At 39.5% G+C, this 15,874-nt stretch overlaps 1 protein-coding gene across 1 annotated transcript; it reads left to right on the top strand.

The window, feature by feature from the left end:
* On the top strand, nt 1–15,355 carry tmem65 (transmembrane protein 65). Its single transcript, XM_058408602.1, has 8 exons — nt 1–261; nt 1,196–1,427; nt 6,446–6,490; nt 8,648–8,715; nt 8,947–9,001; nt 10,780–10,822; nt 10,982–11,087; nt 14,803–15,355. Exons 2-8 carry the CDS (start codon nt 1,205–1,207, stop codon nt 14,932–14,934), a joined length of 672 nt encoding a protein of 223 aa, XP_058264585.1. The 5' UTR covers nt 1–261; nt 1,196–1,204; the 3' UTR covers nt 14,935–15,355.
* Nucleotides 15,356–15,874: the final 519 nt, after the last annotated feature.

Genomic DNA, 15,874 nt, shown 5'->3' on the forward strand with positions numbered 1-15,874 from the left:
CAACCCCGGTTCATGGTTTCCATTTGACTCATCTTGGGCGAGGAAACTTGGTCAACTTGGGTGATAGGAGTTACTGCTCATGTGCTGATCACAATCCGACTATTATACCTTTCTTGTTTTTTGTTTTAATTCATATATTATTTATCTTCTTTCTTGATCGCCATGTCTGGAAATCTGTGGAATCTACGAGAACAACAGCAACAACAACAACAACAACAACAGCAGCAGCGGTGATGAATTAAACACCATTATCTTTATTGGGTGAGATTTACACACTCCACTTGGATCTTGTTTCTATAAACCTGTCACTATTTGAATGATTTAATTAATGACTTATTTAGATAAAAGTTAAAGTTATGCTCTGGTTAAACTCCACGGCAGCGGTTTTAACCTCAATCCCAGTCCTGGAGACTCTACACCATCTCCTTCTCCCCTTATAGAGAGCTTTATAACTCATTAATTAATTTAATCCAGATGTAATTATTAAATCCAGATGTGTTAACGCGTCCACTAAAAGCTGAAGAGCATGTCCAAATATACACCTTAAAGTGCACTATTTATAGAGTTCGAGTTACATAATCATGTCTTTACAATATCCAGGACACTCAGGATCTCCCAGAATGCACTGCAGTAGGTCAGGGTCTAAACAGTGGAGATCTTTACACACTTATAAGGACTATGTTATCTCAGACACCGGCCTGGACTGGGCATTGGATAAGATTTAAATACCAGGGGTTAAAGTTCATAGAGTAATATAAATAGGGAGCATCCCAGCTTCATGAAATTGCCAGTGATACTGAGTGACTGGATTCTCAAATCTGATTGGTCGAAAGGAACCGCAGCTTCACGATCGCAGGTTTATATGATTGCCCTGGTTCTGATACGTTATCGTTTCTATGGTAACAGCATGCACATACACAGGGATGCTCCAGATCGTCTGTTGATAATAATAATAATAATAATAAGCAGAAAAGAACGGTTTGGAGTGGTTGCTATGGTGAAGATTTCTGTAAGGATCCCTTTTATGGAAGGAGTCTCCAGTGTCAGTGTTTTCAAACAGGACGTTTTTCTTCCTGGAAAGAAAATGAGTGAAGCTGATGTAGTTAAGGGTTCTTAGGCTTCCAAAAGGAACCCAATATACCTTCAGCGGTTCACTAATCTCTCTCTCTCTCTCTCTCTCTCTCTATCATTTCAGGTTCTCCACATGTTCTCTTCGACAATGCTTAGGCTCTGTTTGCAGAGAACCCTGAGGCCGTGCATGCAAGGAGCACAGAAACGCTGGCTCGGTACACACAAGCACAAAGAGAAGCTGGAACTGTTAAACACTCCAAAAGGAGCCAAAGACTTTATCTACAGCCTGCATGCTGCAGAGCGCAGCTGCTTACTGCGAGAGCTGCAGAACTTCGAGTCCATCGCCATCGCTCAGGGTGAGAAAGAGCACACACACCGCCATTTAACATTACAGCTCGCTCAAGGGGCCGAGAAATTCAAGAGAGAGAGAAAATCACAATAGTATTTTAGAGTGTATTGTAAGTATGTATATAGTACAGGACAGACTTTGTGTTATAACTGAAATCTTGAATGATATGAAATCGCATTGTTTCATGGTCACCGTCACCTCTGGCTTCCTCGTTAAGGATGCATTATACACTGATCAGCCATGATATTATGAGCAGTGCCAGGTGAAGTGAACAAAACTGATTATCTGTCATGGCACCTGATAGTGGGTGGGATATATTAGAGGCAGCAGGTGAGCATTTTGTCCTCAAAGTTGATGTGTTAGAAGCAGGAAAAATGGACAAGCGTAAGGATTTGAGTGAGTTTGATGAAGGGCCAAATTGTGATGGCTAGACCACTGGATCAGAGCATCTCCAAAACTGCAGCTCTTGTGGGGTGTTCCCGGTCTGCAGTGGTCAGTATCTATCAGAAGTGGTCCAAGGAAGGAACAGTGGTGAACCGGCGACAGGGTCATAGGCGGCCAAGGCTCATCGATGTACATGGGGAGCGAAGGCTGCCCCGTGTGATCAGATCCAGCAGACGAACTACTGTTGCTCAATCTGCTGAAGAAGTTAATGCTGGTTCTGATAGAAAGGTGTCAGAATACACAGTGCAGGACGGGTCAGGGCTGTTTTGGCAACAAAAAGTGGACCAACACCCTGCTCTGTGTATATAAAATATTTTATTTGTTCCCTCTATCTCTGTAAAGCTGCTCGTTAGCTTTTTATTGCTGTTTGGAGATTAATCACCCTGTTACATGCTCCCCAGGCAGCTGGGAGACTTGCCAAAAGAGACACAGAGATGAGTTTTTCAGATTTCAGCTTCTTGAAAATAACCGGTTCTACCAACTGAGCCTCTGTGTGGAAGGTTCTGATTGGTCGGGAGTGATTTTCTCTAATCCAGCGGTCAGTGTCAACTTAAAGCATGACATGTCCTTATCAGGAGAGACAGAAAGAGAAGAACAGGATATATTTTTCTCGACACGTTTGAGCAGAAACTGTGACTAACATCTGGTTCGAACTTGTTTTGGATAATAAAGAGCGTGACCTAAAGTAACCCACCACTGCTTTGTGACAGCATGTTGTTCAAAACACTATACAAATAGAATAGAATAGAAAAAAATGGAAGAACATGGATTCAGACCAAATGCTTCTGCAGATGGTGCAGATTTGCTTTAGAAGAAGAAGAAGAAGGCTTTATTTTTGTCACGTCCCATGGGCATCTTTGCACATCCCAGATTTGGAGGTTGTGGATTCTGAGCACAGTGATGCAATGCCCCTGGAGCAGGGAGGGTTGAGAGATGTTTGGAGGTGCTGGGGTTTGAACCCTGACGTTTTAATCAACAACCTAGAGCTTGTTGATCTCCCACTGCACCTAAATGTGAATGTAATGCAGGGAATGTCCCAGACATTCTTAAAACGTTTTTCTTTTTCGTTTCCAAATCCGTCTGTCCTCAGATGTAGTGTGTAAACGAAACGAATGATTTGTCTTCTCAGTTGCAGCGAAACCACAACAGCCATTGTTGTAGCCATGATAATATTCTGTTTATTCTCCTCACGCACGTTGCGATGTCTGTCACACTGTGGTCTGATCGTGCCGCTGCTCGTCACCTCGGCTTTACGTCCTGTCCTGTCCTGTCCTGAGTTTTGTCTATTCAAGCTCCATAATTCTCCTATCCTGTCTTTTAAATCCTCCTCTTTTAATGAATTTAATCCTTTTCTGAAAGCAGAGCTTTTTCAGACATATAGAATTTTCCTAAGTTTCTGCATCTTCTGTTATTTCTTCCGCCTCACTCAGTCATTCCTCTCTTCCCTTTCCCCCTTGCTCAGAGAGAGGTCCTTTTAGGAGAGGGCTCAGCAGAGACAGGGTTCAAGCTGGAGTGAATGAGGGTAGGTAAACGTGCTCCAGGTGTGAGACCAAATCATGAAGCCTTGGTTCACTTCCCCTCTGTTCTGCTTGTACTTCAGTCTGGATTTATAAATATCAGCTGTGCAACTCGGTGCTATGAGGGGAAGTGAGTTAGGGTTTAATATTTCTAAATTTGCGTGGGACTCTAAGGTCTGGAGAGATGTGTGTGTGTGTGCGCCCTTTGGTTTCACTTTAACACACTGCCTCTTGTTATGCTCTGGCTTAAGCATGTGCCATTTATTACAGAGGATTAATAGAACAGAAGTGATACAAAAAGCCTCAGCTCCTCGGTGCAGGACGTCTCAAAAGCTTTTCAGACCTAAAATATTTCCCCTGGGTCCTAGTAAACTCCGGATTAACAGAATCCTGGGTTGTGTAGTTAGAGGTTTCACTGTCCCTGGGGTGAACACTGAATCCTGACTCTTTATAATCTGACGTTTCACACTCTACATTCCTAAACCCTGGATTAACCTTATTATTATTTGCATATTCACGTATCAACAACACTGATTGGATAAATCCAGCGTTCGACTGCTTTAAATAACGGCTCGTTTCACGCTTTCACATCAGTGAGGAAAAAAGTCTGTCCATCTGTTTAGAACCCAAGCAGGTTCTGTTATCTTTCACTTTGGTCTTCTTAAGTTTGTCTTGTAGTGCAGCCGTTCGTTCTGCTAATTGTTCCGTCACTCTTCTCTATTATTTCTGTCTGCCAACCAGCTTGTCCTGGAAAAATAAAACTCTCCTCTTCGGTCCAGTTCAGTTTTCCGTCACTGTTTGACATTATTTTTTCCACTGAAACTCTGCAACTGTTGTTTACACAACACGCAGGGTTCCTGTGACTGTACAGGGCATGTGATATGAGACACACGCTGCTCAGTTTCTGATTGGGTTTCTGTTGATAAGCATCTATTCTGACACCAAAGCCGAACTAATCCTGCTTCTACATTCAGAGTGTAAAACATTTCTCGCCCCCTGGGGGTTAAAATCGGGTTATAAACGCAGTGTGAGTACCCTATACTGTTGCTAAAAACTGCGTATGGGGTCAAATTAAAGCTAACTCTAACCCTGTTATTAGATATTAGATTAGAATTTTCCTCCCTAATTTGGTTATTTGCCAATTCCCACCTTGCTTATAACACAGCTAGCTACTAACCCTAGAGGATGAAGACTAACACCAGCTTCTCCTGAGACACATGAAGCTACTACGTCATTTCAAACCTCTGCTCATCCTCTCACACGGAGGATAGAGCTATCTGCCCTCTTCTGCATACTACACGAGATCACAGTTACCCATGTCACGCTCGTGTCGAGAGTAATGCCTTCCAAATTCTTCCACCTTTAAAACACCTGCAGTTTCGAACACTGCTGATGTTTCTCATATGGAATTTATATATTTTGCTGAAATAACCATAAATATGGTTGAACATTTTTGTGCCTTATTCTGTGTATGGGCTAAGGTTTTCTGTCTTTACACAATGTATAGCACCATAAACTCCAGCTCACGCATCACTGACTCGGTGATAGCGTTACTATGGTTACACCCAGTGACATATAATGTAATATATTTATAATGTATTTTAATACCTTAGAATAATCAGGCAGTCAGCTTGGGTCAAGCATGTGCTTGGGAATTATTTCTTAATAACCATTTATTTATTTATTTATTTTAAATAATAATAATAATAATAATTCAATAGCAAGGAAAAAATCTGACATAATTACTCATAAGTCCCCTTCTTCATAGACCAGCCTTTTTAAAAATCAGTTTCCGATCTTTCTCTTCCCTTTTTCTCCTCTTTCAAAATAAACTACAGAAGACGGTTTATCATCTCGATTTGATTCAGATGTTTATAAATAGCATTGCTGGTCTTGCATGCATTTGCTCATCACAAGGAATATTAAATAAAGATATTTTCACTTGTTAGGGCCAGTGTGACGTCTCTCTGTGGCTTTATGCTCAGATTCCATTAGTTTATTAAGATGATCACTGAGAAAAGGAGAAAATCTATTAACAAACATTTAGGCTTCTTCTAGAGAGAGAGAGAGAGAGAGTGTGTGTGTGTGTGTGTGTTACGCTTATATTATTATAGACTTCTAAACACTTCTAACTGAGATGTCTTGGCACAAATGCAACTGCATGTTATGGATAAAATATCAGATTTCACACCTAAACAATTTAGACTAATGTCAGTTCCTGTTTTTTTTTCCTGCTTTGTGAGACTGCTGCCGTTCATCCAGACTTTCACAAGCAGTCATGTGGAATATGGAGCATGTGATTTCGGGCTGAATGATCACACATACAGAAAGTTACTAAAATGCTCCATTTGCTTTTCTCCATTTGCTTTGCTTTTGTAGAAGGCTTGTTATTATTATTATTATTATTATTATTATTATTATTATTATTATTATTATTATTATTATTATTATTATTATTTCTTTTTCACATGGGCTTACTATTTGCTCCTGGTGGTCCAGCGGCAGGATCCCGCGCTCTCATTGCCGTGGCCTGGGTTCGATTCCCGGACAGGGAGTTAACCTAGCCACTGAAGATATAACTCTCGGTGCCGGTCCCTAGCCCGGATTAAATGGGAGGATTTTATATTTGTTATTTGACGTGGCCTCAGACCTCTTGTTGTTCATACCAAAACTCAGCACTCATGTACTTCCAGTGTAACTCTTTTACTTTTACACGACACTGCAGTCACATTCTGGTGTAGCCTCTATCCCTCATATTCTTGCAAAAACGAAACAAAATTAATAAACACCAGCTGACCAATCAGAAGCAAGAATTGAAGTGGTAGGAGATAAGAAATATTTTCCCGTGATCATTTTCTGCTGATGTCGGCGTTAATGTTGTGTTTACTGAGATTTACTGATCTCTCACATGTTACATGCATCGTGGCTGGGATGATGTGCATGTGCGCTCAGGATTTTCTAGACCTGAATGATGAATAAATGCTGTACAGGTTATTAACGTATCATCTGATGATGAGTTTCAGTTTCAGTAGCTGAATCATTGCTCAATTTTTTCCCCCTTTAGAACAACTGGAGTCGTCGCCACCCAGCGCCAGTCAGCTGAGATACGGTGAGATATGACACACATTTACTGTCTCCTCACATACACTGAAGTCTTGTGATTGAAGAAATTTCCAGAAATGATGTTTCAGATCACTGATAGTCTGATAGCTTCATTCATTGTAACATTTTTACTGAAATAAATGCACTTGGCCAAAAAAGTCTGTAAAGCAAAATGGCGATAAAAATAAAAAAGGAAATGTTTCAGTTCAACTTCTCCAGGACTTTGTGATCGCAGAAATTAAAGCAAAATCAAGCAAAATACCTGTTTACCTCACACCTCCAGCGTCCTGGGTTCGAGTCTCGCTCCCGCTCACTGTGTGTGTGGAGTTTGCATGTTCTCCCTGTGCTTGCTGGGTTTCCTCCGGGTGCTCCGGTTTCCTCCCACAGTCCAAAGACATGCTTCTAGGCCGATTGGAGTCTCTAAATTGCCGAATTGTGTGAGTGAATGAGTGTGTGTGTGCCCTGCGATGGGTTGGCACTCTATCCTGCCTTGATGCCCGATGATGCCTGAGATCACAGGCTCCCCGTGACCCGAGGATAGATCAGATAAGCGGTACAGACAATGAGATGAAATGAAATGAAAAAATAACGGCAGATTCGAGCCGAGACGTGTCGTGTGACGTCATAACAACATGACAAATCCCTCTTCTGTTCCCATGCGTCAATCATACAGCTCTACATGTCTCTTCACTGGTAGGAGTTATAATAGAAGAATCCTTTCAGTGGCTTGCGATTTCACCAATTCAGGCAGTTTTCCACAAATAAGCTCAAGCTGCATCACAAATTTTCAAAAAAAAAAAAAAAGCCAAATCAACACACAAACAACTCTGAAATCCTGTAGGGACTGAATAAATATAATGAACAGTAAACTCTAAATAATCCATAACTAAAATTTCTCAATCGATAAACTGCTCTTTTGTTGTATACACTGCTTTATTTAATGGTTGGACCTTTATGTGTAACGAGATGTTTTTTTATTATACTGAAACCAGCGGAGGTCATGTGGGAGTTTGTTCATGGCGAAAAAAAGAAGTGGCTCTTTTAAGACAGTTGACATTTTATTTTACTTTACTTTACTTTACTTTACTTTACTTTACTTTACTTTACTTTATTTTATTTTATTTTATTTTATTTTATTTTATTTTATTTTATTTTATTTTATATTTATTTTTTTGTCTAATGTAACTCCAAATTGCAAAAAAAATACCCACTAAGAAGACCATGTAGTGCTGAGAGTTTCAGATCATGTTAGAGAGTCACAATTACACTATTGTGGAAACACGTCATGATGCAGCTGTCATTTATAGCCAGAAAAACCAAACCAAAAAAAACCCCCCAAATTTGGCAGATTTTTTCTGAGATACGTTTCGATATAGAGGCTTGTGGCTGGTGTTGTTGAGGTAAAAGCTTAGAAACAGGTCTATAAGGTTTTTTTGATGCATGTGGGTTGTTACCCCATATTTTCGGCCTCAAACATGTGACCACATCTTGCCGCAGCTTTCATATCACTCCCCTTTTACACCAGGGTGATAACACCAGGGTGCATGTGGCCTGGAACTGGGTTTCTCCGCATCAGGTATGGAGGTATTTTCACTGAGGGTGCTGTCAGGATTCCAGGAGACAGCAGCGACTCACGGGTGCCAAGCACTCGTTTTTCTGTGTCTTCCCTCAGGTTTTATTAAAGTACAGTGGACCCTCGGCATACTAATTTAATTTGTTCTGGAGGCGAGTTCTTAAGGCGAAAATGTGTATTGCAAAACGAATTTTCCCCATAAGAAATAATGTAAATGCAGATAATCCGTTCCAGCCACCCAATAATATTACCAATATGACCAGTATGAAGTGTATATAAACTGTATGGCTGCTTACAAAGAACTGACCCGAGCCAAGCATTCCATGTCAAGGCTCCTCACAGGAAGTCGTGCCACCAAGCTTGGGCTAAAAATACTACAGACCACCCACATCACCAATCTGTCAACAAATCCCATGTCCCACCAAGCTGCCACTGCTGGGCCCCTGAGCAAGGCCATTGCTCAGTTGTATAAAAATGAGATAAATTGTAAGTCACTCTGAGTAAGGGCATCTGCCAAATGCCAGAAATGTACATATTAATGTTCTATGTTCCGTTATTCACGTGTACTGACGTACTTGTTTTTCTTTTCAGTACTCCTTCACAACGCCATCCCGTTTGTCGGATTCGGCTTCCTGGACAACGCCATCATGATCGCTGCAGTAAGTGGTATGAGCCTCTTAGTGGTTCAGTGCTTCTGCTGTTGCACAAGCTTCAGTGAAAGGAGCTGATTTTAGGGTTTGTAATTATGTAGTGTATTAGCGTATGAGAAGGAACAGATCCTGGATCAGGGATCTACACAGATGTTCTGGACTAGTCGAGTGTATGTTCCTGAAGTTTTCATTACCGATACACACACATACACAAAACACAAAATTTGTGTACGTTCACAGGGAACCCAGATTGAGCTGTCCATTGGAGTGACCTTCGGAATATCGACTATGGCAGGTATGTTTATATTTACACAGGGAGTGATTACGTGTCAGATTCATTAGCCATGTAGCTCCAATGCTGATACACTGTCTTTTGAGATTATTACTTGTCATAACATATGAGATCGAGAGTACGAGATACTGAGTGGCGTAACAGGAAAGCTTTCGCTCTGTCGTCTGGAGATTAGATGAGTCCTGACGATGCAGAGGGAGCAGAGCAGGCTGTGCGGTCTGAGTGGGAGGGACAATCTAGTCAATCACTAGACAATCATGACGTAGTAGCTTGGTATTAAAGTCTCTGGACTACTGATCCAAAGGTCATGAGTTCAAATCCCAGCACTGCTACTGCTGTTTCCTTGAGTAAAACCCTTAACTGCTCAGTTGTATAAATGAGATAAGTATGAGAAGCTCTGGATAAGGAAAGGACTTCTGACAAATGCCATAAATGTAATCTCTGAGCTCATGCATGTTGAAGAGGCACCTTTAACACTGACCCATGACATGGCAGATGCATTCAGTGATTCCTTTTCTGTGTCCATTAGTATGTTATAATATAGACATTGCTGTGTTTCTAGCTCTCACTGAGTTTTGCTCCTGTTGGTGACTTTCAGACGAGTAATTAAGTGAGTCACAAACACTGAGATTTTTAATCAAAAGATTTCTGACACTGCTGGAACTTTGTAAAAGTCTGGCTTTGGTCTAGATGACTGAGATCTAAGCTCAAAAGCAAACAATCAGTTTACAGTGTAATTGTTTTTGTTCCTTTAAACGAATCTTCGTTAAGATTCCTGAAACTTGACGACAGTCATTGTCAGACAATACGGTGTGTAAGCTTTCACAGGAATGTGAAGATCAGCAAGGTGGTGAACCGTCGCGTAAGCACAAACTCCTAACACACACACTCACAAAGAGCCAGAGCAGGCGGAGTTTTATTCAGGGATTCCAGCCAAAACCGTTTCCACCCATATTTTAACTTTGTGTGGTGTAAACACTGGCTTCTAAGGTGAAAAACCGCCTCGGAGTCTTTCAGCTCATTTTCCCAGCGGTGCAGGTATTCAGGGCGTGTCCCGAACCGAGAGAGTTATTAGAGTGGGTTTTAGCCAGACTCTGCAGCTAGAACTGAAGTGTGCATGTGCACAAGTGTTGAAATGAAGTGGTTGTGCCAGGAAGCTTAGTGGCTCAACAGGAAATGACCACTTTGTGTGAAATAATACAAGATGTAGCTTTATATTATGTTATGTAGCTTTATATTACCATATGTAGTTTTTTTTACCTTATGTAGCTGTATATTACCTTATCTTGCTTTATATTATGTTATGTAGCCTTATATTACCTTATGTGGCTTTATATTATGTTATGTAGCTTTATATTACCTTTAGAAGCTTTATATTATCTTATATAGGTTTAAATTACATTATGTAGCTTTAAATTACTTTATGCAGCTTTATATTACCTTTTGTACCTTTTTATTACCTTATGAAGCTTTATATTATCTTATGCAGTTTTATAATACCTTATCTTATGCAGCTTCATATTACCTAATGTAGTTTATGCAGCTTTATATTGTTATGTAGTCATATTTTACCTTATGTAGCTTTATATTACATTATGTGGCTTTACATTATGTTATGTAGCCGCAGATTATGCGTATTTTATATACACATGTTGCTAAATCTACTCTTTATTTCCCTACATATCATACATTAGTAAACTAATGCTGTAGAAAATAATCTTCAGGGTGGTAACAGTATCTCTGCTCTGTGCTAACAGTCTAACACTGTCTTGTGGTTGCAGCGGCGGCGTTAGGAAACTTGGTTTCTGACCTGGCTGGACTCGGGTAAGTAAATGAACTAAGCAACTACATACACACATGACGCACAAATACACACACACACACATAAATACACACAAACAAACACACACAAGCACTTAAATACACATGCACAATTAAAATACTAAGTAATGTGTCTGTGTGCATGTGTGTGTGTGTGTGTAGGCTAGCAGGTTATGTGGAGGCTCTAGCTGCCCGCTTGGGGATGCAGATTCCTGATCTTACACCCAAACAGGCTGACATGTGGCAGACCAGACTCAGCTCCCACTTAGTAAGTGTTAATGTGTGTGTCAGAGTTATTGTGTGTGTTACTGTGTAAGTGTTAGTGTATCTGTGTGTTACTGTGTGTGTGTTACTGTGTATGTATTACTGTATGTGTGTGTTACTGTGTATGTATTACTGGATGTGTGTGTTACTGTGTGTGTGTTACTGTGTATGTATTACTGTATGTGTGTGTTACTGTGTGTGTGTTACTGTGTGTGTGTTACTGTGTGTGTGTTACTGTGTATGTATTACTGGATGTGTGTGTTACTGTGTATGTGTTACTGTATGTGTGTTACTGTGTGTGTGTTACTGTGTATGTATTACTGTATGTGTGTGTTACTGTGTGTGTGTTACTGTGTGTGTGTTACTGTATGTGTGTGTTACTGTGTATATATTACTGTATGTGTGTTACTGTGTGTGTGTTACTGTGTATGTATTACTGTATGTGTGTGTTACTGTGTATATATTACTGGATGTGTGTTACTGTGTGTGTGTTACTGTGTATGTATTACTGTATGTGTGTGTTACTGTGTATATATTACTGTATGTGTGTTACTGTGTGTGTGTTACTGTGTATGTATTACTGTATGTGTGTGTTACTGTGTATATATTACTGGATGTGTGTTACTGTGTGTGTTACTGTGTATGTATTACTGTATGTGTGTGTTACTGTGTATATATTACTGGATGTGTGTGTTACTGTGTGTGTTACTGGATGTGTGTTACTGTGTGTGTGTTACTGTGTATGTATTACTGTATGTGTGTGTTACTGTGTATATATTACTGGATGTGTGTGTTACTGTGTATATATTACTGGATGTGTGTTACTGTGTGTGTGTTACTGTATGTGTGTTACTGTGTGTGTTACTGTGTATGTATTACTGGATGTGTGTGTTACTGTGTGTGTGTTACTGTGTATGTATTACTGTATGTGTGTGTTACTGTGTATATATTACTGGATGTGTGTGTTACTGTGTGTGTGTTACTGTGTATGTATTACTGTATGTGTGTGTTACTGTGTGTGTGTTACTGTGTGTGTGTTACTGGATGTGTGTTACTGTGTGTGTGTTACTGTGTATGTATTACTGTATGTGTGTGTTACTGTGTATATATTACTGTATGTGTGTGTTACTGTGTATGTATTACTGGATGTGTGTGTTACTGTGTGTGTGTTACTGTGTATGTATTACTGTATGTGTGTGTTACTGTGTATATATTACTGGATGTGTGTGTTACTGTGTGTGTGTTACTGTGTATGTATTACTGGATGTGTGTGTTACTGTGTGTGTGTTACTGTGTATGTATTACTGTATGTGTGTGTTACTGTGTATATATTACTGGATGTGTGTGTTACTGTGTGTGTGTTACTGTGTATGTATTACTGTATGTGTGTGTTACTGTGTGTGTGTTACTGTGTGTGTGTTACTGTGTGTGTGTTACTGTGTATGTATTACTGTATGTGTGTGTTACTGTGTATATATTACTGTATGTGTGTGTTACTGTGTATGTATTACTGGATGTGTGTGTTACTGTGTGTGTGTTACTGTGTATGTATTACTGTATGTGTGTGTTACTGTGTATATATTACTGGATGTGTGTGTTACTGTGTATGTATTACTGTATGTGTGTGTTACTGTGTATGTATTACTGTATGTGTGTGTTACTGTGTATGTATTACTGGATGTGTGTGTTACTGTGTGTGTGTTACTGTGTATGTATTACTGTATGTGTGTGTTACTGTGTATATATTACTGGATGTGTGTGTTACTGTGTGTGTGTTACTGTGTATGTATTACTGGATGTGTGTGTTACTGTGTGTGTGTTACTGTGTATGTATTACTGTATGTGTGTGTTACTGTGTATATATTACTGGATGTGTGTGTTACTGTGTGTGTGTTACTGTGTATGTATTACTGTATGTGTGTGTTACTGTGTGTGTGTTACTGTGTGTGTGTTACTGTGTATGTATTACTGTATGTGTGTGTTACTGTGTATATATTACTGTATGTGTGTGTTACTGTGTATGTATTACTGTATGTGTGTGTTACTGTGTGTGTGTTACTGTGTATGTATTACTGTATGTGTGTGTTACTGTGTATATATTACTGGATGTGTGTGTTACTGTGTGTGTGTTACTGTGTATGTATTACTGGATGTGTGTGTTACTGTGTATATATTACTGGATGTGTGTGTTACTGTGTGTGTGTTACTGGATGTGTGTTACTGTGTGTGTGTTACTGTGTATGTATTACTGGATGTGTGTGTTACTGTGTATATATTACTGTATGTGTGTGTTACTGTGTATGTATTACTGTATGTGTGTGTTACTGTGTGTGTGTTACTGTGTGTGTGTTACTGTGTATGTATTACTGTATGTGTGTGTTACTGTGTATATATTACTGGATGTGTGTGTTACTGTGTGTGTGTTACTGTGTATGTATTACTGGATGTGTGTGTTACTGTGTATATATTACTGGATGTGTGTGTTACTGTGTGTGTGTTACTGGATGTGTGTTACTGTGTGTGTGTTACTGTGTATGTATTACTGGATGTGTGTGTTACTGTGTATATATTACTGGATGTGTGTTACTGTGTATGTATTACTGGATGTGTGTGTTACTGTGTGTGTATTACTGTATGTGTGTGTTACTGTGTATATATTACTGTATGTGTGTGTTACTGTGTATGTATTACTGGATGTGTGTGTTACTGTGTATGTATTACTGGATGTGTGTGTTACTGTGTGTGTGTTACTGTGTATGTATTACTGTATGTGTGTGTTACTGTGTATATATTACTGGATGTGTGTGTTACTGTGTGTGTGTTACTGTGTATGTATTACTGGATGTGTGTGTTACTGTGTATATATTACTGTATGTGTGTGTTACTGTGTATGTATTACTGGATGTGTGTGTTACTGTGTGTGTGTTACTGTGTATGTATTACTGTATGTGTGTGTTACTGTGTATATATTACTGGATGTGTGTGTTACTGTGTGTGTGTTACTGTGTATGTATTACTGGATGTGTGTGTTACTGTGTATGTATTACTGTATGTGTGTGTTACTGTGTATATATTACTGGATGTGTGTGTTACTGTGTATATATTACTGGATGTGTGTGTTACTGTGTGTGTGTTACTGGATGTGTGTGTTACTGTGTATATATTACTGGATGTGTGTGTTACTGTGTATATATTACTGGATGTGTGTTACTGTGTGTGTGTTACTGGATGTGTGTTACTGTGTATGTATTACTGTATGTGTGTGTTACTGTGTGTGTGTGTGTGTGTGTTACTGTGTATGTATTACTGTATGTGTGGGCTGGTGGGTGGATAGGTTGGTTGGTTAGGTGGGTGGTTGGGTGCATGTGTTTGTATTACTCAGTGTGTGTGTGTGTGTTACTGTGAGAATGTGTGTATCTGTGTGTATGTGTGAGTGTGGGAAGGTGGGTGGTTTGTGTATGTATTACTCTGTGTGTGTGTTACTGTGTGTATGTGTGTGTGAGTATGTGCGTATCAATGTGTGTGTGTGTATATGGACCTGGTTTTATATCTTGCCGGGACCAAATGCCCCACAAGTTTCGGAAATTCTGATAATTTTAAGCAGATCCTCAATTTTACAAAAATTAAAAGTTTTTATTGAAAAACATAAAAGATCTTAAAACTTAAAAACTGTGTGTGTGTGTCTGTGTGTGTGTGTGTGTGTGTGTGTTTACGCACAGGGAAAGGCGATCGGCGTCACCATCGGCTGTCTGCTCGGGATGTTCCCGCTCTTCTTCCTCAGTGATGATGATGATGATGATGAAGACAAGACTCTGAGTGCTGCAGTAACTCCACTCTCAGACTCCAAATAACTGTTATTAATACACACCGCCGCACAACAATGCCGCACAACAACACTATTGGGATTTTTATTATGTTTTTAATCTACTAATGTTCTCATGGAGGACGTGTCGTTCATGCTCTGTGTCCAGAAAACCTCAGAAGTAGATTTGTTTTAGTTTGGTGCTGAAGCTGTGAGGTGAGCAGAGCTGAAGCGTGAGGCCTAAATACTTGCCATTTTTATGCGAAGAATAAATGTGTTAATTAGACAGACCATAATAACAAATCTAGAAAGTTCTACCGGATGTCCAAGATGGAACTAACACTACAATGTTCAGCTAGTTTTGTTCATGTACAGCATCAAGCTTGTGAGCTTATAGAAACCATGAAAAAGCTGCGAATATTTAAGCATCATTTACATAAAACCACACATATGAAGAAAAAAAAACAAAACATTTATCCAATAACATGTGCTAGCAGCTCTTGTGGTAAAAGTCTCATTTTATTTCTTTCTAGCAATTTTGGCTCTTTTTTAATCCTAGTCTTTTTTTTAAAATCTACATATTTATATACAAATACTAGCCCATCTTATATCATATATACCTTTATATTTATGTATAATCATCAATATGATGTCTTGGAGGAAAAATAGGTGTATACACGGAGATTGTTGTTTTTGAGATGAAATTCTCGGCTGATGGTGTGGGAGTGCTGCAGGTTTTAATAACTGGATGAAGTGCCTTCACCTGAACATCAAGTTCAGTCTTAACTTCTATCCTTATCATAAGTTCTCTTTTTCTTTTCATGCTGCAAACAACTCACTTTACAGCATCGACGAACAAACAGGAAGCAAAAAAAACATTCTGTGTATTTCACTACAGTGGAACCTCGGCATACGGATGTCCTCCCTTACGAGTTTTCGCCTTAAGAATTGAAATTTGCATCGGCATGCGAAGCATTTTCGCCATACAA

Source organism: Hemibagrus wyckioides, linkage group LG14 (genome assembly GCF_019097595.1).
Source record: "Hemibagrus wyckioides isolate EC202008001 linkage group LG14, SWU_Hwy_1.0, whole genome shotgun sequence".
Lineage (NCBI taxonomy): Eukaryota > Metazoa > Chordata > Actinopteri > Siluriformes > Bagridae > Hemibagrus > Hemibagrus wyckioides.

Coding starts and splice junctions, on each gene's coding strand:
- tmem65 (XM_058408602.1), top strand. CDS start 1,205: ATGTTCTCTTCGACAATGCTTAGGCTCTGTTTGCAGAGAACCCTGAGG. Junction 1,428..6,445: donor GTCCATCGCCATCGCTCAGG/GTGAGAAAGAGC, acceptor TTCCCCCTTTAG/AACAACTGGAGTCGTCGCCA. Junction 8,716..8,946: donor ACGCCATCATGATCGCTGCA/GTAAGTGGTATG, acceptor GTACGTTCACAG/GGAACCCAGATTGAGCTGTC.